Genomic DNA, 25,014 nt, shown 5'->3' with positions numbered 1-25,014 from the left:
TCGACAGAAATTGCTAATATTTTTAACATTTCAAACATTTGCCATCGGCGATATGACGCAAAATGGCACGAATCACTGCAAATCTTGTTTTGATGAATATTCATCATTATTCATTCAGCTTTTAAGCCAGTGGCAATGCTGAGATTTCTAATAAAGTTATCTTGTATCCGATTTGGAACTGAACTAAGAATTTGACATTCTGGGCGTGGTCATTTTTTTAGCGTGACCGCAAGACAAAATTGGCGAAAATTCGCAAAGTTCGCTCAGTCCAGTGAAATACCCGCTTTAAAGTGTACCGTTTTCAGATATGGTATCGACCGTTTTAAATGGCAACGACCCTTCGGGAGACTAAAATCTGTCCCATGAACAACTTCCGGCTTGCCAATTCTCGGCCATGCCATCTGAGTGATAGTCACCTGTTATGTCAATCCTTCCACAAACGTTGTATATCTCAATATAATGATAATAGATAAATAAACACTTGTCAATGAGCTTAGTGACAATGTGTAATTGGCCCTGGGTATCATCAATACAACGGTTACATACAAGTGGTTTCAAAAGGTGTAAATTGTAAAAGTATTATTCATTTCGTTTATGTTAAGATATCCTTTTTCTATCCTAATTTGTTATGATTTGTAAGTGCACCCTTGGTTATTAGTTACTCAGTGATAGTTAACTGGAGAGACTACCCTTAAGACTTATAAATAAGTAAATAAAAAGATGTAGAGGCATTTGAAAGTTTTTGTCGAGGAGTGAATTGGTGTACATGAATTTGACAATGAACCGTCAAAAAGAAGTCTTTCAGGTTGGGTCTCGGGTAGATTATCTGATGCCTTGATTCTACAATTGAAAAAAAAGTCGCAACAAACGTTGAGATTAGTCTTTAGTCTTTATTTGAATTGCAACAGCACGATTCATAATGGTGCAACAGGCAGCGAAAGGTTAGTGTTACATCGACACTGACATTACAAACTTTATTGTCAAATTGCCACAAGAAAGTAAACAATTTAACATGCACAAAATACTCAATGATCACCATATTTTGTCACAAATTAATATAATTTTGTTGCACAACAAGTTTACAAGGTACAAAATAGGGAATCTAGTGGTACATATTCCTATTTTTCACATCACGAATTGAATACGAAGTTGCTTTTACACTGAAGTCCCGAGTTTCACAGATTTTTCACAGAAATATTTTCCCAGTCTTTCTTTGTAAAACTGTCGGACCGCAGGTAGCGACAACGCAAACATCATTGGGTCTATAGTAGAAGAACACTTCGCTATGGCTGCAGCTACCATGACATACGTGACAGGAACCGTGATGTTGCACAGACTTAGGAGGACCACCATAGCATATGGCGTCCAGCTTACACAGAACAAGGCTGAGAGTCCCAGCGAGACAATCGCAGTCTTTGTATCTCTCTAACAAGTCAACTCTGATGCCGGCACTTTCGCATGCTGTCTAGACCATCTAACGGCCACAAAAATATAGCAGTAACAACAGACTATACCAATTAACGGAAGCGCAAAGGCGCACATTAACAAAGCAATGACGTACGCTCTGGAGAGGTCGTCAAGAGCTAGGTAGTCAAACATGACACTAACGCCGGTACGGTCTACTATGAACCTGTTCCACCCTAAGAGAGGAGGCAGCATGGGCAGGATGGAGTAGAGCCAAGTGGCAGCCACAGACACCAGCATCTTCCCGTGTGTGATGGTTGTTGCAGCGGCGAGCGGGTTGAAGGCCACGATGAGTCGCTGCACGGCTATGGCGAGTTGGGTGGTCATCAGCACTATGGTCATCACACTGACACTGAAGCCAAACATGTCGCGACCTGGCCGTAGAGATGAGAATTACAATGAAGTTTATTGCATTATCATCTGTGTTGGTAGTAGTCATAGTACAATGCTAAACCTTCTTCCAATACCTTAATGTTGGAAGAAGGTTTAGCATTGTACAAAGTCAATTGCATAATCCTAGAGAGGATACAAAAGGTATTTTCCCCTCTGCTAGCTCAATGATCAAATTGAGGAAATCAATGATAATGATAGATCAATGATAAACGTTCAACCCTTGCAATATCCTTTTATCTTTCCTTTCAAATAATAAGTACAATCAAATCTGGTGTCGACAACCATCCAGGGGATTGAGAAAAAAATGATTGGTGTGTATGTGTGTGTGTGTGTGTGTAGGGGGGAGGGGGGGGGGCTACTCAAAACAAATGGGCTGGTTGGCCGAAAAAAAACCCATTACGTTTTGCACAATATACACCTTAGTTTCCAGGAAACATGTATGAAAAAGAAGCTTGAGTTTATAATTCTAATATTCTATGTGAATGATTTCAATAAACCTTCAGAGCCGTGTTTGTCTAACAATCCAAGGTGGTCTTTGTGTAGGTTGTAGAGTCACAAGACAGCCAAAGTGCTTCCAGATTTTCCATGTCGAAATTCCCACTGGTCCAATTTGTACTTTGCACAATAGTGACATGCTTCACTGGTTTTGCCTTAATATGCTTTGCTTATTTTGGCTTGTGGATGAAGCAAACATCATCAATTTCAGTTGTTAATTGGGGCATGAACGGGGACTGTAAAGAATCGAGGTTGCTGGCCTAGTGGATAAGACTGTTGGTCGGTTAGCAGAGGGTCTTAAGGTGGAAGACAGGCATGCCGCAGCACTGCTGGGAGAGTCTTAAAAATACTGCTTAGTGTTATGTATGGCTCTTGATTTTTCTCTCATTATTTGCCTTTTATCCAATCACTCGAGCACTCACAGTGACATACGGGTCAATGACCTCTGCAAACACGCTATCTGACGAGCAGAGCAGTTTTCACATCCAGGCTAGAGAAGCTAGCTTTCTGGAGGGAGGGAGGGAGGGAATAGCTAAATGGGAGGCTCTGATTGGCCAAGCTGTTCCAAAAGGTATCGGCACCCAATCAGGACGTTGGAAACTGCAACTTTGCCCCTGAAGTTTGCGGTAAAACAGTAACATATTGTGGGAAATGACGCCAGATGAAGAAAATATAGGTACATGTCTAACAATTTGAAATCAGATGGTTATTTCTTTTTTGTTAATATCGCTGGCTCCCATCTTAAGGGGAGACGCAAGAGTTAGCGCCTAGAACCCACACTGAGAGAGTAAAAAAAACAGGGTTTAAACAATTTTGGTGGCAGTTAAAAAAATCTGGCCAGTATAGGAGTGGCTGTGGTGGGATAGACTCTGTATTTGCTGAATTAGTTAAAATAAAAGGTCTGTCTCTACCTTGTGGGGTTTGGCACCCCCATGATATAGTGGGGTGGTCTTCAACTGGGTGTCTGAAGCCTGAAGGACCTATCCAAGGGCTCTGATTAGGCTGGGTTTATCTGCAAACTAGCCGTATTGAATTTGTCAGGAATACATCTAATTACAGCTGACATAACAGGTTAGCATTTGAGGGTAAGTTTTTGTAGTCTGATGTTTTTATTCCTGAGATAATGACATCTTTTCTTTCACTTCCCCGTAGGGCTACATGCATTACTGGCATTTATTGTAACTGTTTAGTCTCCCCTTAAGAATGAACGGGTCTGTTTTGATGTGGCTTACGACTGCAGGTGGAAGGCCGACTAGGTTTGACTGTGTGATGCTAGCCTGCCTTTTTCTGATCTTTTGTTCAGCCATAGAATACGGAAGGACACAAAAGTGACAATAGTACTGCTACGTTGATGAAGGTTAGACATTTAGGTAATGAGATACGCCAAGAAACAGTTACTGGATACAATTTTTAAATTTTGAAAAAATGTGAAAAATAATTTTGAAAAAATTTGAAAACAAAGTTGAATTCGTTTTATCCAGTTGCTTAACGTCTGATTTGTTAGATATATGACTCAATTTTCGTCATCTGGCGTCGTTTCCCACAATATGTTACTGCAAACTTCAGGGAAAGTTGCAGTTTCCAACGTCCTGATTGCCGATACCTTTTGGAACAGCTTGGCCAAAACAATTATTTTTATCCAGTTGCTTGAGTAACTGTTTTCGGCGTATAATAGTACTGCTATATATTAAATATCAAAAGAACGCCATATTCCTACCGATTTCTCCAAACGTCCATGTGTCTGCGAAGCATGCCCAGACAGTGACGGGGCAGTACACCAGACACAGCAGGCCGTCTGTCAGGCACAGGTTTACCGTTAGGTAGTGCTTCGGATTCCGCAAGGTTTTACACCTACAGGGGTAAATAGGTAAAATTAAAATATCAGAGAATGTTTAGACATTAATTAGAACTAGTAGTATAAGTGATACGTTAAACTCGACGTGTTCATATTCTTGTACGTAGATTACTTCTTGTGTATCCACTTGTTTGTTTGCATGCATGTATAGTTGAAGAAGACCTTACGAAAGTCGCTGTACTTTTGTTGTGTCCATAAAGATTGATTCTTCGAAAATGCTGTCTTGGCGACCAACAAATCTTTTATGAATCTCTTCTGTTCTGTTGGAATTAATCTCCAAGCAGATCTATCGGCGGCAAAGACCATGTACAATCAAATCAAATCTAACTGGAAAAAGGAGTTAAGATCGCCACCGAAACTTCTTTTGCCAGTTGGATACGGTCTTTGCCACCGATAGATCTGCTTGGATATTATGTTAGCATAAAGCTACCCTCTCACTGGACCCGCGGCACGCTTGCGGCGTCGCTACGTCCTAAACCGGATTTGTCTTACCCTTGACTTTATAATGGGAATATCATTCCAAACGTACAAGTATGACCAAAAAGACAACAAAACACACAAAGCTTATAAAAAGATTCGTATTTTGTCGATGAAGTTAGTTGAGTGCTTTGTCAATTCGATCGGCCGCAGCGACGCCGCCAGCGTGCCGCGGGTCCAGTGACAGGGGTCTTTAGTGCGCAGCGACGCCGCCAGCGTGCCGCGGGTCCAGTGACAGGGGGGCTTAACATGTCCCAAGAATTGAATTTAAGGGTTTTCTCATGATAGTGACTTGAGCTTGTCAACAGTCATCTATCCGCTGATAACCATTTTCGCACGTGAAAGCGATAGGTAGAAAAATGAAATAAAGGGGGTGTTATCACAGCCATAAAAGATAAAAAAAGTAAAAGAAATGAAATAAACCATGAAAATACCAATATAACCGCACTGTGGTCTATGCTAGTTTACACGCGAGCTATTGCCGACTGTATCAGGTCTTAGCGACTTGAAGAATGCAACCCTACGGAAGCAAAATACGCCCAAAACAGCCGCCACGCCACGTCGAGAGTTCGAGTCAGTTTTATTTTCCTTCCGCAAAGAAAGTAATCCGTTCCATGACTTCGGGCGTCAACACACCTTACAAGAAAGCTTGTCGCTCGAGTGCATGACGTTAATCGTATGAATAACCGATTATCTTCCTTATCTTAATTTTCCTCAATATTTTAGGCTCCTTTGTTACTCCTATGGATTTTTACGTGGATTTTTCTCGCTTTCCCTTCAATGATCAGGTCCTTTTCTGTTACTTCCCCTCGAGTTGTTAACCAACAAGAAATTGGGAGAGTAAGAAAGAGCATACTCTGTACCTTCTATTGGTATATGACTTATCATAGATAGCGAGGGTGTTATGTTGATGACCCCAATCCGCGCGAAACTATGTCACTTTCATTCCAGGATAGAACTCGCCCGGTTTGGCTTTTTTCAATAATCATGTCATACCTGGACCACGAAAACGTTTGATAAGGGTGTTCCGGACCGGGTGATAACTTTGGGTTATCACACAACCTTCCATAGAATATTCAGAACGCATTTCGAGTGCGCCGACTGCGCCGCTATCAAAAATTCGAATATTGGATTCGGTAGTCGCCGCTGTTTCAGATTTTTGTACGAGGACACCAACTTTTCTAAACTTATGGCGCATTTCACATAGAAATGTGTGTTTTCTCGGGTGGGTATGACAAAGATAAAATACAACACTGTGTATTCCGTATCACCCGAGGTACCAGCCCGACCACGGGTCGGATCGCCGTGTTGTATTCTATATTTATCTACTCTGGACAAATCAAAGGGCGTTGCTAAGGATCACGGAACGATTCGAACTCCAAATAAAAACCATTCGGAATAATACGTGGCGTGGCGTCTGAAAAATAAAATGCACATTAAAAAGACGGTTCACTGACCTATATAAAGCTTGAAGAGCCAGGCCGTTACCGAGGATCCCCGTCAACCCTGCCAGGAGAATAACCACCCCGAACACGGTCTGAGCACTGGCGGACGGCGCGTCGACAAGCCCCGCCGAGGAAACATTGTCCTCTCGGTGGTTGTCTCCGAGGAGCAAGCGGTTGGAACGAAAGATATTTCTCACGTCCATATCATACATGTCAGTGCTTGCGATATTCTGGCCTGCCTCTGACTGCCTTGTTATCCTAGTAAGCTCAATGAGATGTCAGTAAAGGTAATCTATGCACTTTTATGCAGGAAAAAAGTCGGCAAATCAAAAGTATCTATAAAAAATTGACTAATGTGATTAAGGGCGTGCTCTGCCTAAGGACAGGCGTGTTTTTTCCCCTTCTGATGCGATTAGTTTCACGCGCATGACTAGATATCATCAGAGCTTGCGCTTGGCTTGAATTAAAGTGTGTGGTCATGAAGAGTGTTTTGAAGATGACATGTTCTGCGTCATAATTACCCTGGGGGCCAGCACACGCAGGCTGGCTTCTTTCAAAGAACTACCGGCAACTTGTAACGTCGGCTTGGCGTAACGGTTAGAGCGTTGAACTCGGAATCATTAGGTGCCGAGTTCGATACTCACCATGCTCCGACGTTGTGCCCACCGACGCAACCAATGATACAGGATTCGTGATACTAATGCAAGAATCTTAAGAAAGGATTCATGATTAATATAGGTGTAGAGGATCCTTCATTTCTTGTGAGAATTCCTCGGACATTACGCCATCGGTAATCCGTAAACCCTCAACAGCAACGCACATGCAGACGGGAAGGCTTGAAAGAACACGAGTCTTATAACGTTAAGTTATCAATGTTTCTCAAATCAAGTGCAATAGATTTTAAGAGACTCGATGCTACAGGCTGATTTTAATATATCTTTAGATCCAACAACCCCCACAATGTAAAAATAGGAAGATGTGTAAAAGACTGCTAGCTTATAATGTCATTAGAAAAATACAGAAACTCATTGTTAGCACCACTCGATCGTAATACTATATCAAAGACTTGTGCTAGCCCTTATTTCATTAGTAATTGTGTTTACCTTCACAGAAGTAAACATATTGTTTTTGCTCTGTTTCGTCTTCTTCTTTTTCTTTTTCTTCCGTTTAAAAACAAATGAAAAAAACACGAATATCTCCAAAACTAGAGCTTGGAATAACTTGAAAACCAGCAAGCAGGTAGGCCTGTACATAAGACACTGCACCTTGGTCTTTTTATCCCATAACGATGCAAAAAATAATAATTTTATGCGGCAGAAACTGGTGAAAGTGTCGAACTTTAGAATCCCAATAGAATGCCTTTAGAACAATAGAATCCCAATAGAATGCCAATAGAACGATGTTCTATCCACGGCCGCCGGTCAATGACCGCCTAGGAACTGTTCGAAATGAGGTCAACGACCCCAGCTTTGGAACATGCGACCGGGCAGAATGAAACATGGCGTGTTTAGGTTGCCTTGCAATCGTATCTACACATGTACGACGTTGCTGCTTGGATATTTTTTCTTGATTTTTATGTTTACCTTCACAGTAGTAAACATATTCTTAAGTGTCACCATCGTCGGTATGAGTTTAACACTTGAAGTACCGTCAACCCGGTGTCATTTTGACACGCCGGCTGGGAACACCCGATTTGGGGTCATCCGCGGTCATAACCAGCGCCGTCATTTTTTTTCTCTGGGTATCATCTATATTAGAAAAAAACAAACCGTTTTTTCACAAAAACAAACCGTTTTTTTACACAATAAATCTATGCTGACATTTCCCTGTGGACTGGTAAACATGTAGCAAATCTAGCTACCTGATACGGCACGATGTTGAATTTTTTTTGCAGCTTCAACCGCTAGCAGTCTTTCGATGCCGTGCCCAGGGTAAAAGTTTAATTGCAGGGGCTCCAAAGAATTCATACGAATTTTACGGAATTCATACGAGTTTTACGGAATACATACGATCCATTACGAGAAACATACAAACTTTACGGAATACATACGATCCATTACGCAGAAACATACGAGTTTTACGGAATACATACGATCCATTACGCGGAATACATACGATCCTTACTAATTTGTTAGCCATCGCGCAAGCACCGAATCAAGCTTTGTCTGGTCCTCCTAGTTGGTCTAAGCCTACATCAGTCTTAATTTGGTGCAACTTGATATTTGTAGAGTTTAGCCGGATGAGATACGCCATTATCAAGCTCTTAAAAGCCAACGTCTTTACATGGGAAATGACAAATGATTTTCGGCGTGCACAGCGTTAGGGCCCTGTCACACTTGTGCGTATATTCAAGTGAGTTGCGCATCAACATTTTTCGTTGGTTTAAGTAAATTTTGAGGGGAAGAAGTTGTTTTTCACTTTGACCTACCGCTGTGCAGCCAGCTTATCGAACCAAAGAAATAACTTCTTCGGCTGCAAACTTAACCTTAAACAAACATGTTGATACGCAACTACATTCTGCATTTGCTCGCAAATGTTGCCCCTCTATTGACGATGTTAAGTTTTATTCTATACCTCGATTTTTTACTATTTTTAATAGCTGTTGCCGTATGTCATATTTTGTACCGTGTACAATTGTCGCACAATATATCAATAAAGGTCTTCAGTACGATCAAAGTTACAGAACTGAACGGCCTGTCCTATCAGCGCTGTCGAACGGGTTATACTTCGGTCCCATTTCCTATCCTGAGCCCGACCGGGCAGCTTGTGGGAACAAAAAATATGATATGAAAGACAACAAACGACACAAAACGTTAAAAAGATTACTCCTAAACATATATTGTGTATTTTCGTGATGTGCATTTTTTGTTTTTCGTTTTAGCAAACAGCTCGGCTGGTCCCCGCCTTGGAAATGGAACCGAAGCATTACCAGTTTATGGCGATCAACCGGTTTGAATCTTTATGACAGTAATCTATATCGATAGCCAGAAAACAGTGCCATAACAGATGACGTGGGGCATTCATGCTCCAATTAACAACCCAAATTGATGATGTTTGAGCCATACACAAGAAAAAACCAGTGAAGCACATTGATATTGTGCACAGAACAAATTACACCAGTTGACATACAAAAGCTGAAAGCACTGTCTTCTTTTGTAATAGGAACAGACAGCCTACCCAAAGGCCACATCTGATTACTAGACAAACACGGCGTTGATGGTGAAACAATTGTTTATTGAAAATCATTCAACGTTACAGAAGATTATTGAGATTATGAATTGTGGGCATATCTTTAAGGGTTTCTGTGGTAGAGACCATAAGCTAACAGTGGCGTTATTGTCATGTTGTCATCGACGTTTATGAGAAAGAATATCCCCCCAATATCCTTTTGAATAGGTAGATTCAGATGAAAGTTGTAAGTCAATACGCTTTTATTGCATAGTCATTTTGATATCATTGTTACAAAATGTAGAAAACGATTGTTAGTATTATAATTAGATTGACGTCTTAATGATTGTATCGGTTAAAACGTATATACAATATATCTCAATTTGCAAACATTTCAAGTCTAGCTGCCTGCCTCCTGGGGAAGGTTATATAAAAAATATACAAAAGAGCAGCATCAGTGGGTAAACAAAATCTTTGTTTGTTTGTTTTATGTTTGGCATAAATGGCCGAATAACATGTTAAGAGCATGAGACATATGCTCGACAAATGCACACGTTAATTATTGGGGTCTTTTAAGCTTCACGTCGGTCATTGAAACAACGTTCAATGCACTTCATAGTTGTTTCAGTCACTCTATAGTTGTTTACATCAACAGTCTGGGACTTATGTGATAGTATCAAAGTCCAAACAGTCTTCTCTGTATTGCTATTAAGTGCCATCGTGTGCAGTTTTGACACACCGAGTTTTGAAGAAGACAACCAGGCTTGGCATTTAGTAAGGTTTTGCCAGTGCCTATAGAAAAACATATCGAAAAGGACAGTCGTTATTAGTCCAACTTTTAGATGTTCTTTGGGGGTTGTGACTTGTTATTGGCCTGGGAACTACCTTTGTTTAGTCTACACTCGCTCTTATACTGTAAGTTAAAAAAAGAAAAACTAATGAGAGTTAGCGTAAACTCGTAATGATGGTGTCGGCACCCATAAAACATGTCTATATCATGAACGCCCCAAAGTAGCTGGACGTTTTTTCCAAACACACCATAGACATGTTGGACACCGCGACCCAAATTTTATCCCCTTTTCGCAGCCTGAACACCCCGCCCTGGTACGACGTGTACAACCCAAACTCTACATTCTTAGACCAACAGGTGTTTCTCGCGCTCTTCATAATCTGTAGCGGTTTCGGGTAGGAGTTCTGTTTGAATGTGTAGTGGATGAGCTGGTAGGTTTTACTCTGTGTTTGTTCGGGGTTTAAGAAGCGGTAGTACAGGTGGGAGTATATGAAGTACAGCCCGTCGGTAGGGATGATGAGATGCCCTCTTCTGTGCCTCATCCCGTTGGCGAGGGTCGCCAGCCCCTGTCTCGTCTCCCACGATTTGATCTTGCTGAGGCCGTTTTTGCCATCTGCAAAAACAAGAAACCGTCCAAAATGTTTAATGCGACTATCTCTTTTGACTAATGCACTCTGTTGTATTCTTATGCAATTGAAGAAACATTTTCTTCCATACAAGAATTGAAAAACATGCACACGCATGCACACAAATACGCACACACACACACACACACACACACACACATACACCCACACAAAGACGCACACACACACACATACACACACACACACACACACAAAGACACACATACACACATATTCACACACACACACACACACATTCACACAGAGAGAGAGACAGACAGACAGACAGACACGCACGCACGCACACACGCACGCACACACGCATGCACTCACACATAGTTCCCTGATACAGTTGAAGAGCAACACCATTTGCTTCTTTTATTATGATCTTGGCATTAAGATTCAACCTACTACAATGCTCAAGAGAAGAAAGAAAGCAACAAAACCTGACAGACGTCAGAGACACGGCAAATATGTTTGTTTGTTTGTTTGTTTATTTATTTAACCAGGAATACAGTATCGCCTGTCGGCGTTTTTCAACGATTCCTGGGGGGTTCAACCCCTTACATAATAGTACATAGCAACAATAGAAATTCAAATAATAACAGATAATACAGGAATTAACTTAAAAATATAACTATTCATCAAACAGAAATCCTGAGTTAGATAATAACTGAATTAACGATAACGTAATAGGCTAGAAATATTTAGCCAAAACATGATAATGAAGAATCAAAACAATGACCCAAACTCAAATATAAATAAACAAGAAGTGAATTTGCATATCAATGGGTAAATCATAAGAAAACTCATGTCAAAAATGTGGGTCACTACAAACGTCAAACATAACAGAGAAAAGAAAAGTCGACTAGAAAGGAGTTTGTATAGTGCCCAGTCTTAATATTTGGGCTTCCTGACGTACCTGATAGAGAGTCAGCCTGGGGGCTCCCCGTGAGATGTGCTGTGGGTTTGTGGGTCCTGCGGCTCACGTTTCCGAACGGAGTCTCCCTGTCTGTTGGAAGCCAGACTGTCCCTGTAAGAATGAACCTCGATGAGCAATTTCCAATCATATTTGATTATGATCTGTTCTTTTGTTTTTTCGACAGTCATAGTTGTAGATGTTCTGCTAAGTTGACAAAGCATTTCGTTTAATCGATAATCGCAACAGGATTTTGATCCTTTCACGAAACTTATGCTTTTGTACATGTTTTAAAGTTGGAAACGGCAAGCTATAAGGCGTCATACACTGACGTAACAATAGATATTTTTAGATTTTGAAAGCAAGTGGTATATGCAAGAAAATGGATTATACATTGGCTAAGATAAACGGGCAGTGCTTGGGTGCTTTTCTACTTTTGATCTTGTGCTCTTCCTATTTAAAAACAAGAGACTGGAGCTGATCATTGCTGGTGTCACAGAGAGTGATGTAATGAAATTCAATCAGTCAAACAGAACTGGAATCACTTGGAAGAAAAGTTAGAATTCCAAAGTCTTTTTGTTATCGAGGTACATGGATATGTAATCAGTTTAGCTGTAAAGAAAGAGTTTGCATGAATAACAGGATACTATAAATGCATTCAGAGACTATCGACGGAGAACATTATCTGAGAAGAGGAAGTTAGATTTCTCTAAAAGATTGTCAACAGAAAAGCCATCTCATTTTTCACACCTACTGACCTTCCTCCTTCTCTCGCAGGTCAGTAAGGTGTTTTTCCACTGCCTATAAAGGTGAAAGGAACGTGTTATTTTTGCCGACTTCCGCGAGGACATCCAAGATTTCCCACAACTTACGACACAAAACGTAACAGTTTGACGGAAACTCAAATGATGTTTAGCGCAAAGTCCCTTTTCCTCGCCATGTACATTTTTGTAGTCAACAACAAGTGTTTGAACTAGATTTGGCCTCATGCCAGCAAAGTCAATACTCCATGGCCTTATGAACTCCCTGAACTAGTTAACAAGGCATGAAGGTCCACAATAGCAGAACACCAAATATTTGCTCAGACTTGTTTTTGTGGGGAACATTGGAAGTCCCCTGCAGCAAAACAACGCTATCTCAAGCTTCGTCGTTGAGTCATAGGGCTTTTACTTCTCTGTCTTATTTGAGTCGTTGATGCCACATGAAGGTTATGCATTAGAAAATCAAAATATTTTCAATCAAGGCTACTAAGTATTAGATTTTCTTCCGTGGACAGAACATGGTAACATAACCCAGTACGAGTAGTAGTACCTTGGACTTTAGCCTGATTGAAAGTTACTGATCGCTACTTGTGCAGCTTTTTAGGAACGCCACATTTCTCGCCTAACCGGCTATATCTTACGCGGATATGCGCGTTAACTTTGTTGCCATATTACTACGCTATTATACGTTAATCAACTAAAAATAAAACAAGCCATGCTTACACTACAATGATATTTTATGATAGTTACCAGTTCGAGTGCGGTCTCGTTCAGGCCACCATACCGCCGATCCTCTAGCTTCAGGTACGACCGGCGGATATCCTCGACTTCCCGCTCCAACTCCACCCACACACAGGCGACAGCCGACAGGACGGCGACGTTAACAACAGAACAGATAGACACTGCGATGATCACAGGGCACTGTGAAATTTTCTGCCCTGTTTTGGCCGTTTTCTCCGCACCCTGGGGAGGCGGATCTGTGGGGCCGCACCCGAAGTGACTGTAGGGCGGCTCGGGAGTGGATAGCATGGCGCGCTGGTCTTAAGCGGGATGAAAAAACAACGGCAAAGGGGAAGCTGTTTTACCCTTACACCCATTTCCTTCGAGACCGAGAAAGGGGGGCCGGATTTACGGGTATGCGTCCCTTTTATAGGCGGTCTGTTGATCACTGTGTAGCCGCCAATGAGAAAGTTTGTGTGTTTGAACTCTGCACTTGTGTTAACCTCTTTGTTGGATTTGTGGTCAATGTATTTGCCCGCTGTCAAAGGTAATGATGGTTGTCGTGGATACGGGAGCTGTTTTCGGTGAGTTCGGTCGACCATAAACACGTTTTCAAATATCTTGTTCAAAATGTTTAAAGATGGTTTTAAAATGTCTCTGGATGAAGAATGCGGCGTTGTTGTACCTTTCTAAAATTACAACGCGCCACTGTATAGCGGTCGTTGAGGTTACAAAATGATGAAAAGTAGAAAATAAAAGCAACAATATGAATTTTGTCCAGGTGTACTGGACCACCCGTTACAAGTACCGTTTACAGTTATAAGTGGTTAACGGTGACCACCGTTAGCCAGTTATAACTGGGCCAGGAGACGTCTCCTGGCTCTTGAGAGACATTGGTTAACGGTAGGCTCTGGACGGGAGGTGGCTCTCCGGGCATGGAACGACACCACAGATACAGGACTGTAGGACTGAAAGCTCGCGAGATCTGCATGGTGCGTGAGTGCACGAGAGCAGTACAGAACGGTGAATTTTAGGTCCGCATCGGGACGCCCGGATCCATCATCCTCGTCCACCAGGACCTTTCCGCTCTACGTTACATCGCTCGCGGAAAAGGCCCTGGTAACACGGGGTGGCATCCATGGTTATTGCAGGTCGACGAGGCTTACTCATGAATAATTAATGAGCTAACCCTTATTTGGCACAAACGGCAGTTGTACCTCACGAATAGTTAATGAGCTAGCCCTTATTTGGCACAAACGGCAGTTGTAGCTCATGAATAATTAATGAGCTAGCCGTAACACGTAACCTGATTGGTTGATAGCTTCCCAGCGTTCTTTGCGCGTTTGCTTCCGATGAGTGGAAGCAAATGGGTTTTAACCCCTCTGATTGGCTGAAGCTGTTTTGGAGGCTCGACCTGCAATAACCATGGATGCCACCCCGTGTTACCAGGGCCTTTTCCGCGAGCGATGTAACGTAGAGCGGAAAGGTCCTGGTGGACGAGGATGGGATCCATATATCGTCGTTGGTCGTCCAGCAGCAAAACTCTGCCTGTTCCATGGTGAGGTGAGCAACTTTGGTTCATTTATACCGATTATTTTTGTATTGAATAGGCACAGATCCTCGTTAAATAATCTGCAACTATTAACTAGCTCGAACCATGCCCGGTGCGTGTGAAGAGGGAGGGGGGTCTTTTTAGCCCACTGCTGTTGTTACTGGCCTCATTCATAATTTGGCCACGTTCATCCAGATCATACATGTATCAAAAACACAAAAGGTATGGTTTGTAATATTCTAACTGGAGTACGTAAAGAAGACTAGTCGAATCGACACATGGGTTCGCGGAAAAGGCTGGCCAGGCTGGCTACCCTACCAGGCTTAGTAAGTTACCCTTTCTGGGGTATGCATAGGGGCTTGGCCTGTAATGGAATTTCCTAGAGGAATAATGTGTCAATAAACCCATTCATGGTTGCGACTACACATGTGCAATGTCAAAGGTGAAGTCCCCTGAGACGTAAACAAAACCCTCTGGGCGTTGTTATGCAAATCTAGACAATGTGGAGACGAGGACTGTTTACAAGCCAGGGGTCTTCACCTTTGACACTGCACATGTGTAGTTGGAACCGTGAATGGGCTTATCAATTTTATATATTTATAAATGCAGAAAAATGGGATGAGAGAGCAATGAAAGCAAATAACAGCACAAATAACACTATGTTTACATTGTGCAAACACATTCACACATGCTAACCCACAGAGAAATATACAAACCCATATGCATGTTTTGAATTTGATGTTTTGGTAAACAAAGGTCCTCCCCTTCAATCTTGATATTTGTTGACCGGTATATTCTATTGTAGAGTACAGTAGAGTAGATCCTTTCGGCCAGGTAGGAAGGTCATATTCCAATTTAGGCCGCTCATCCCTCTACTGGATCATGATTCCAGGCTTGTGAGGGCAGTCTAGTGCTTTGTATTTGTAGACTACTGGGATGAGCGTGTGTTTACCAAGTCTGTTTTTGAAAGTGTTCACTGATTAGAGTAGAGTAGTGCAGAGTAGAGTATTGTATTCAAATTTGTTTCAATTGACTCAGTATTCACTATTGGCTTTTCCTTCAGCACCACATCCCCCCCCCCCCCCACCAAACAGCAATATCATACGCTGTTGCCTTCCGTCCAATTCACCCTCAGCTGGGAATGCTATTGACCCAGGTTTTCCTTTTGAAAATTCTACTATTCTGAAAATTCCCATGCAGAGCGTTAAGGTCCAGAAAGGGTACCGGTAGTCTGGCAGGGTAGCCTGGCCTGGCAGCTGGCTAACCTGCCTTTTTCTGAGAATGTTGCAGTAGTATTTGGCAAGGAATCTTTCGGCAATTTCAAGTTACAGCCTATAGCTACGTTAGGAAGGCCTCAATAGGAAATTGGAAGTAAAAGCAACAACTATGGTCTCCGGTGGAGACCATCTCAGATACGAAACAAGAAAGTTATTCAGCCTTATGACACTTTTGACAGGTTTGTGATAAAATTCAATCTATCAGCTATTGATGTATGTTGCTGAACTTGAGAATGGTGATAATTAATGATTAAAAAAGCTTCTCTTTTAAGAATCTCAAGGAAGGGGCAGCACTTTGATGATGTACTGTACATTCAAATGTGGATGAATTTGCTTTGAACAAGGAAGTTACTGTAATATTAATTCACTTTATATTCAATCAACTTCATGGTAGCAGAATCTTTCAGGGTAAGGAAAATAGACATTTTCACTGAACTTTAACTTCACGGTGGTGCACGTGGCAAGTGTTTTACAGAGAGGATGTGTGAAGGAATCATAAATGATTACAACAAGTTTTTTTCACGGTGATGATAAGTTCACTGTACATTGAGTGATAATCGTTGAAATAGTGAACATAAAGTTACAATAAAAGTAAAAGAAACGAATTGCAGTATAGGCTGCCTATAACCTTGCTTTGAATGACATGTATATGATATGTAGCTATTGCCATCAATGGGGCCTCCATGCATGGGGGCCGGGGGTACAGACAACACCTTATGCTTGTACTAAGTTATAGATAAACTGTTGCCCTGTTCACATTAACCATAGTAAATATCAACAGAATGTTAGTTGTTACAGATGTGATGTAAGAATGCTATAATGACGCAGCAAGCTATTGGCATACCCTGATCTTGGAATAGCTCATAAATTGTATTCTTCCCTGTGGCTATACTAGACAGATCTCCATCTTCACTGCTACCTTGTCCCCCCAACGACCCGGAGGTCAAGGGACTAGGTAGGTAGGTAGGTAGTAGGCTGTACTGCCTGTCAGCTATACACATTGTACAAACACACACACATACACTGACACACACACACACACCAGGGCTCGAAATACTTAGTACTGGATGCACATGCACTTTATGCTCCCCATATCGCCGTGCACTAATTTTAAATGTGGGTGCACTCAAATAGTTTTAAAGCATTCCATGTGTAAATGCACTACTCATGGTACACTTGTATACAGTACATCTAACTCTAAGTGCCAGAAAAGATGGAGTGGTAGACTGCACTGCCTTTTCCGTAAACCCGTAGTACTAGTACTAACTTATATATGTACATGATCAGTTTACATGCTAGAGCATTAATTACATGCTAGAGCTTCTGACTGCATTCTTGAATTCTTTCCAATTTTGAAAATATTGGACCCATTCGTGTCCCTGGGGGCCTGCCCTGATGTTTTACTCATGATACTCAAGATTTTGGAGGTTCATTTGAAGTGCATTGCAACAGCATAATTTGGGGATCATTTCTGATCATGGGAAGTTTATGTGCAGAGTCTCCTTCATTCATTTGTCTGTTTGCTATTCCAGTACATTTATTTAACAATGTATTTGTACATGTACATGTATTCACGCCTGTTGTCCTAGACCAGTACCTTGCAATTTGATTTATGTATCTACTGCTATCTAGTTTTACTTACAAGTTACATTTGTTCTATCTTGCAGCTTCATGGAAAAGGGATGTACCAAGAGGCCTGAGAAGTACATCAAAAGGACAACTGCTGCAACTAGACGCCACATGTAGAATCACAGACAGATCAGAAATAGTACTGTAAATGGACTTAAGTTTGCGGTGATTTGATTTTTGTGGTAGGTAGAAAATGGAGTGTTAGCGGCGGTTTTGATTTCGCAATGGCGCTACTCAGTATACATGTATGTAGTCGCATACAGATACTGTAAAGTAACAAAAACACTAGTATTGGCGCCTTTAAAGACTGAGCCAGTCGGAAACCATAACAAGACAAGGATGCTACAGATAGACAGACCAGTTGCTTTTGGCAGTGCTTGTGTGATCATTGCACACGAAAAAGCTGTCAAGGAATATTACTGTAAATTAAGCCTTTGACTTGGCTTGATATTCTTAATAAATCTGTATTCAATGTTCAAAGATCGGGTCTGTGTTCTATTTGTGCCTTGTTAACTGGTGCCTCAAAAACATCTACAATGTATAATACTAGTACATACATGTACCACTAAGACAAGGGGTAGGTCAGCAGAAGACAGAAATGTTCGCAGTGAAGCAGCCACTGCAAAAACCACGAGCATAAAACCAACGGTAATATTTCTGCATACAGAACACTTCACTGGATTTTTGTCCAGTGCCCCTGTTGGATATCCATTGTCTTCAGAGTAGCTGCTCTATAACAGAGGTCGTGTGCAAAATGCTACAGGCTGAAAACAATCTCCACAGCTAGGCTGGGAGGTGAGGTGGATTGTAGGCCCCTATGAAGACAATTGTACCGTCGGTTACGGAAGTACATGTACCACTAGTTAACATTATAATCATTATGTTGCAAGATGATATTTGTGGCTGAAATGCTGGTCAACTTGAAATGTTGACCTTGTTCTCAGAAGGGCAATTAGCTACAGCCTGTGATTCCAACTGCAACAATTGTAGTATGTACAGTTACTTACAGGCAGCTATTGTCGGCTATAACTGCCCCCCTCCCCCATTGAATTCAAGCTTTACAGTTAGTTAAAGTTACAGTCCTCCCACGCCTCTCCGATTTGCAGTCCTTGGACCACTCAACTTTGTGCAAGTCTCTGCAGCGGGGACTCGTCCGCTGTTAGTGATGTTGTGTGTTTAACTTCCATACCCAGTTGCTGAGTGCTAAGCTGAAAAAGCAGTATGTTACGGCCGGTGATTGTACTCAACACCTACTGTGTGCAAGGTGAACACTCTAGTCTACCATTAGGTCATCGCACCACTTTATACAGTAGTGGAGTATACATGTATATTCTACAGAAACTGGTGGACAGCATACTGCTGTTAGCCTGGGTGCTATTCTTGCTTCTTAACCTGAGGACACCCATACATCTGTGTATTAGGCTGTACATAGGTTAAAGCACACCCCATGCTATATTGTAGATTACCTCCAAGCAGATCTCTATGTATGGGGTCAATATCATATCCAGCTGGCCAGAATCTACAGCCAGCCCCTGTAGAGATACTCTACAAAAACCACATTTGTAGGAATAGACATTGCGATTCAGGACAATCGGTGATCCTACCAAGGACAGATTGCAATCGGGATCTGTACTAGGACAATCAGCAATTCTACCGGTAAATCTGCCCTAGGACAAACTCTAATTCAAACTCAAAAAGTGCTAAGATAAAGGAAACAGCAGTATTCTTTAAACCATGATTTTATTTAGCTTTGCTAAAAAAAACTGCATATACTATCACTTATTACCAACTACACTGAAGGTAGGGGGGATATTAATACCAACTTTGCAAAATATGGAGATGGTCTATCTTAGCACAAAAATCACAGAATTTGGGTGATCATCGGAGTCTATCCCCCCTGTACATACCCCTTGAAGTTTGCACATGTTGTGATTGGGAATAGTCCATTTTTGCAATGGGATGATTTTGGAATAGTCTATATTTGTGTGGAGAATAGATTTGGCAAATGACTAGTAAAATGTACTGAAAAGGTGAGACACTGAGTAACATCTTGAGACCTCAAAATTTGCTTTATTTGATCACCATCCAATTGATATCTTTCACCGATTATTAACCTTGTTATAACTTGATGAGAAATTTCTTTCAGAAAACATACATGGAATTTATCCGTTATGAAATATGAACTTATTCACCTAAAATAGTAATTGTGATTGTAGACAGTAGGTAGTGTGCTAAAACTGATTGAAATGTTGTGCAATGATTAATTATATTTTCCAAAGCATTTTGATCTAATGGTTTTCAGAATTTCTCCAAGTAGAATCACTGTTTGTCCCAGGACAGATTGTGATCGCTATCTTTACTGCTGGTAGTATAATCGTAGGTTCTAGGACAGACTCCGATCCCAATCTGTCCTAGGACAGTCGCCGATTGTCCAGGATTGCACTCTCTACTGTGACATATAGCTAATGTATATTGCCTCCCGATGGGCAACGTTTAATTCTGGCATCTTTTTAAAGAAAATGCCACCTCCTCCAAGAACTTTCAATGGACAAACACTTCCCCACATGTATACATACACTCTGTGAATAGAGAAGTATATAAGCTGTAAAACTGAGCTTTAATAGCTGGTCTGGACCCATATTGGATACTTGTTTTGAAAGTAACAACATGCACAACAGATGGTCAAATATTTGTTGATTTTTGTTACAACCCTGCCCATTTATGACATTCTAGTTCAAATGGTCCTATACACTTTGATAATAGACATATACATATAGTGTGACATTTTATATAAAAATGTCCCAGAAGGTTGGGTACTTCTATTACTTGGTTCTGACAATATAGCCAAAAATGCTACCAGTAGTCTTAAACTTTTAAAACATTTTAGTTTTTACATGTAGAATTTAAGGTCATGTGAATTTTTCATACATACAATAGATATTTGAGTTATGAGTGCGAATCCAACATGATTTTTCTATTAAATGGCTAGTTAACAGTTACTGTCAAGGACAGCTTTTTACTATTTGTTTGGCTCTAGGTTCTAAAGACTGGCTGATGTATCCCAGGTAAGATTTGCATGGTTCTTAGATCTGGGGAACAGGTATGGCAACTTCCAGATTATATTGGTGTGGCTCTTGGGACTCAACAACACCTAACAGGTAATGCTGGTATGGCTCTAAGAGCATCGGTAATGTACTATACCGGTTTAGATATAGCACACCAGTTGTGTAAATGGGTAAGCACAGGCTTTATCTTTATTTTCTCTTACTACTGTGCAGAAGAATATGTAATGTTGGTGTGCCTCCTACAGCATATAGGACACATGACCAGGAAATATACCATGCTACTGAGGCGCTAGGTAAGGCTCCATGCAGCACTGGTAGAATATACCCCCTCTCTTTGATACAGAGACCATGTGAGGGCACAAGTAATGTTTGCATGGCTCTGGAGTCTGGAGACCATGTACAATTCTGCTGGTACTACATCAAATACACATACTTTAGGTACTCTTCTTCCAAGAATGTATCTCCATGATATATTATGTTACATATACCACAATGCATTTCTCATTAAAGCTGCACCCATTTGCTATGTTGTTTCCATCGTCTTTTCTAATGTCTTGTGTGTGCATTGTACATAGTTTTATATATCAACTATGTTACCCAACAAAGATGTCATTGAGTCTGTCCAGACATGCCGATCTCAAAAATGTACATCTCAATGAAATACACTCTATAGGGGGCCCCCCTAAATGAAAAATTAGACTTTTGTGAATTTCGAAGACGTTAACGAATTCGCCCAAAAAAGTGTCATTGAGTCTGTCCAGACATGCCAGTCACAGAAATGTATATTTTAATGAAATAAACTCTAGGGTGGCCCCCCTGAATGAAAATTAGATTTTTGTGAGTTTCGAAGACGTTAACGAATCTGCCCCAAAAAGGCGTCATTGAGTCTGTCCAGACATGCCGGTCACAGAAATGTACATTTTAATAAAATAAACTCTAGGGGGGCCCCCCTGAATGAAAAATTAGATTTTTGTGAATTTTGAAGACGTTAACGAATTCGCCCAATAAAGGTGTCATTGAGTCTGTCCAGACATACCGGTCACAGAAATGTACAGTTTGATAGAATAAACTCTAGGGGGGCCCCCCTGAATGAAAAATTAGATTTTTGTGAATTTCGAAGACGTCAACGAATTTGCCCAATAAAGGTGTCATTGAGTCTGTCCAGACATACCGGTCACAGAAATGTACAGTTTAATGAAATAAACTCTAGGGGGGCCCCCCTGAATGAAAAATTAGATTTTTGTGAATTTCGAAGACGTTAAGGAATTCGCCCAATAAAGGTGTCATTGAGTCTGTCCAGACATACCGGTCACAGAAATGTACAGTTTGATAGAATAAACTCTAGGGGGGCCCCCCTGAATGAAAAATTAGATTTTTGTGAATTTCGAAGACGTCAACGAATTTGCCCAATAAAGGTGTCATTGAGTCTGTCCAGACATACCGGTCACAGAAATGTACAGTTTAATGAAATAAACTCTAGGGGGGCCCCCCTGAATGAAAAATTAGATTTTTGTGAATTTCGAAGACGTCAACGAATTTGCCCGATAAAGGTGTCATTGAGTCTGTCCAGACATACCGGTCACAGAAATGTACAGTTTAATGAAATAAACTCTAGGGGGGCCCCCCTGAATGAAAAATTAGATTTTTGTGAATTTCGAAGACGTTAACGAATTCGCCCAATAAAGGTGTCATTGAGTCTGTCCAGACATACCGGTCACAGAAATGTACAATTTAATGAAATAAACTCTAGGGGGGCCCCCCTGAATGAAAAATTAGATTTTTGTGAATTTCGAAGACGTTAACGAATTCGCCCAATAAAGGTGTCATTGAGTCTGTCCAGACATGCCGGTCACAGAAATGTACAGTTTGATAGAATAAACTCTAGGGGGGCCCCCCTGAATGAAAAATTAGATTTTTGTGAATTTCGAAGACGTTAACGAATTCGCCCAATAAAGGTGTCATTGAGTCTGTCCAGACATGCCGGTCACAGAAATGTACATTTTAATGAGGTAGGGGCCGCCCTGAACGTAGATTTTGTTCAAGGCGAGATACATGAAATCCTACAGGAGAAATGTGTTTTATTTGTTATTTCTACTAGAAATGTATGATTTTCTATCGGAAATTTAACTGCTAGTTACTACATAACCAACTGCGGTCATCCGTTGGGAATCCATACAATGCCTAAGTAAGCTTTCATGAATACGTCATCCAAATTTGAAAGAAATCCGTTGTATTCTAAGTGAGATATCAAATCCTAGATGTTCCAGTCTCGCGCAAAGCTAGGCCGCGTGCCACCTGCTATCTTTCGGGCGGACTTTCTAGCTTGATTTTCTACCGCAATTCGCCGAAGTGCGTTTTCCTTTATAAAACAAGAAAGAAATAATATTTTTCCATGAAACTTTCACAAAAGTAAGTTGATATGCTGATCTATCTGTGCTGTCAGTAGTTTTGTTGTTCCGCTTTTCTGCTTGAAGATATAGGCCATGAATCTATCATTTTGGGGCACGGTCAAAATTCCCACTCTAAAAAGTGCGGCATATTGGAAAAATGATGTAGCGTTAGGGATCTACATCATGCAATAGACATATTATCCATATAACTCTGTCAAGGACATTTCGATGGTATTAGCACTGCCTTGCTGAGTGTTTGCACTCAATTCTTCAGGAGAAATGCGAAGTTTTATTTGGCATTTGTGACAGGAATATATGATCTATGGTCAAAATGTCAACTGTTAATTACTCCATAACCAATTGTACTCATCGCTTTGGAATCCATACAATGCCTAAGTAAGCTTTCATGAATACGTCATCCAAATTTGAAAGAAATCCGTTGTATTCTAAGTGAGATATCAAATCCTAGATGTTCCAGTCTCGCGCAAAGCTAGGCCGCGTGCCACCTGCTATCTTCCGGGCGGACTTTCTAGCTTGATTTTCTACCGCAACTCGCCGAAGTGCGTTTTCCTTTTTAAAACAAGAAAGAAATAATATTTTTCCATGAAACTTTCACAAAAGTAAGTTGATATGCTGATCTATCTGTGCTGTCAGTAGTTTTGTTGTTCCGCTTTTCTGCTTGAAGATATTGGCCAAACAAACCGATTTATTTCATCCTAGCGACAAACGTAAGAACTGCAAAAATGACCCCGACGGAAAGTGTTTTTGTCGTCTTCTGCCGAGTTAAAAACCTTTCATTCGTCAGATAACCTTCCCAAAAAGTAAAACAATAGTAAAAAAATGTCTTTCGATATATCATTCGTCCAATATCCTGTTAAGTGCGTTTGACTGCATATATTTACAAACAACCGACGATTCATCTTTTCAGTCCAGAACTATAGATTTCAATGTACAGTACTTGTAGTGCATAGACATAATTTTCCATGGGAGTCTGCAAAACAACCTTTCATGTTGTATCGCTTTCTGGACGCTTACATGAAATATGTTTAAGAATTTCATTAACGAAATATGATCTCAGGTACAAAATTAGCATGAGCATATAGAAATATGCCAGCCGAATTTGAAAGAAATAATTTTTGTTCTATAGGCGAGATACAACAAGCAACGCTTTCAAGCTCTGTACAATGTCAAAAGATTAAAGGAGTCCTAAATTCCAGAGGGGGGAGTTATTTACCAATAGATGATAATTTTTCGAAGTAAAAAACGAATACTTATTACAGTATACGATAAGTACCCACTAGTCCCGTGCGCATCAAAAAGCATTCAGTATTCTACTAAATTCCCCAGATGATCCTCTATTTTCTTTTCACTGGAAGTACAGGGTGATTTGATTCTCACCTGCCAGGTAGCTCGTGCCACTTGACGTACTTTTCAGCACTAAGGAGTCAGCTGTGATCTTCAGCCAGAGGCCCGTTCACGTTTCGTTCCTCCAAGGAGGTTATATCCTCCTCGTACCCTGGTACGCCCTTAGGACGAGGGGATGACAGGGAGGACGTCTCCACCCTGCTTCACTGCTGCTCACTTCCTGCGGGTAGGCCTACCCCAGCATGAGACTCTGATTTTTATATCATTTTTCTCTTCGTTGTTACACTTATGCTGTCTCCTTCTTCCCCCAGGCTTTTCCTCTCCTTTTGATCCATAACCATGACCAGAAGCTAGATTTTTTCCACTTCCTCTGCCATTCTTTTTATGACCTTTCTTGATACAATGTACATTCATGGCGTGACAAAAGAATCTCAGGGGGGCTAAGAAATGTCTTGTTATATGTTCCTTTATATCTTATTAACAACTGGCCTTCTGATTGTGCTTAGTCCCCCTAATTTATACTAAAATATTCACCATGAAGGAAGTGGGAATACGTATAGGGAATCCATGGGTAGGGTCTGAATTCTGTACAAAGTCGGCTGATTATGTATTCATTGATACAT

General features: G+C 41.0%; 1 protein-coding gene, 1 long non-coding RNA gene and 1 pseudogene across 3 annotated transcripts; 1 reads left to right on the top strand and 2 right to left on the bottom strand.

Annotated features, from left to right (window-relative positions):
• Window positions 1-930: 930 nt before the first annotated feature.
• On the bottom strand, window positions 931-7,143 carry LOC136423339 (melanopsin-like; annotated as a pseudogene).
• A 2,199-nt stretch (window positions 7,144-9,342) lies between these two features.
• LOC136423539 (tumor necrosis factor ligand superfamily member 10-like) lies at window positions 9,343-13,533 on the bottom strand. Its single transcript, XM_066411747.1, has 4 exons — window positions 13,144-13,533; window positions 12,391-12,433; window positions 11,636-11,746; window positions 9,343-10,700 (listed from the first exon to the last, which is right to left on the bottom strand). Exons 1-4 carry the CDS (start codon window positions 13,420-13,422, stop codon window positions 10,288-10,290), a joined length of 846 nt encoding a protein of 281 aa, XP_066267844.1. The 5' UTR covers window positions 13,423-13,533; the 3' UTR covers window positions 9,343-10,287.
• Window positions 13,534-14,618: 1,085 nt separating this feature from the next.
• On the top strand, window positions 14,619-18,051 carry LOC136422977 (uncharacterized). 2 transcript variants are annotated; one of them, XR_010753702.1, is made up of 2 exons: window positions 14,619-14,671; window positions 16,838-18,051. It is a non-coding gene; the product is annotated as an uncharacterized lncRNA (long non-coding RNA). The 2 variants fall into 2 exon arrangements; XR_010753701.1 differs by having other exon boundaries at window positions 14,619-14,676.
• Window positions 18,052-25,014: the final 6,963 nt, after the last annotated feature.

This window comes from Branchiostoma lanceolatum, chromosome 17 (assembly GCF_035083965.1).
Source record: "Branchiostoma lanceolatum isolate klBraLanc5 chromosome 17, klBraLanc5.hap2, whole genome shotgun sequence".
NCBI classification, from domain to species: domain Eukaryota; kingdom Metazoa; phylum Chordata; class Leptocardii; order Amphioxiformes; family Branchiostomatidae; genus Branchiostoma; species Branchiostoma lanceolatum.
The sequence above is the reverse complement of the archived record's forward strand: the minus strand, read 5'-3'. Positions and strand labels throughout refer to the sequence as shown.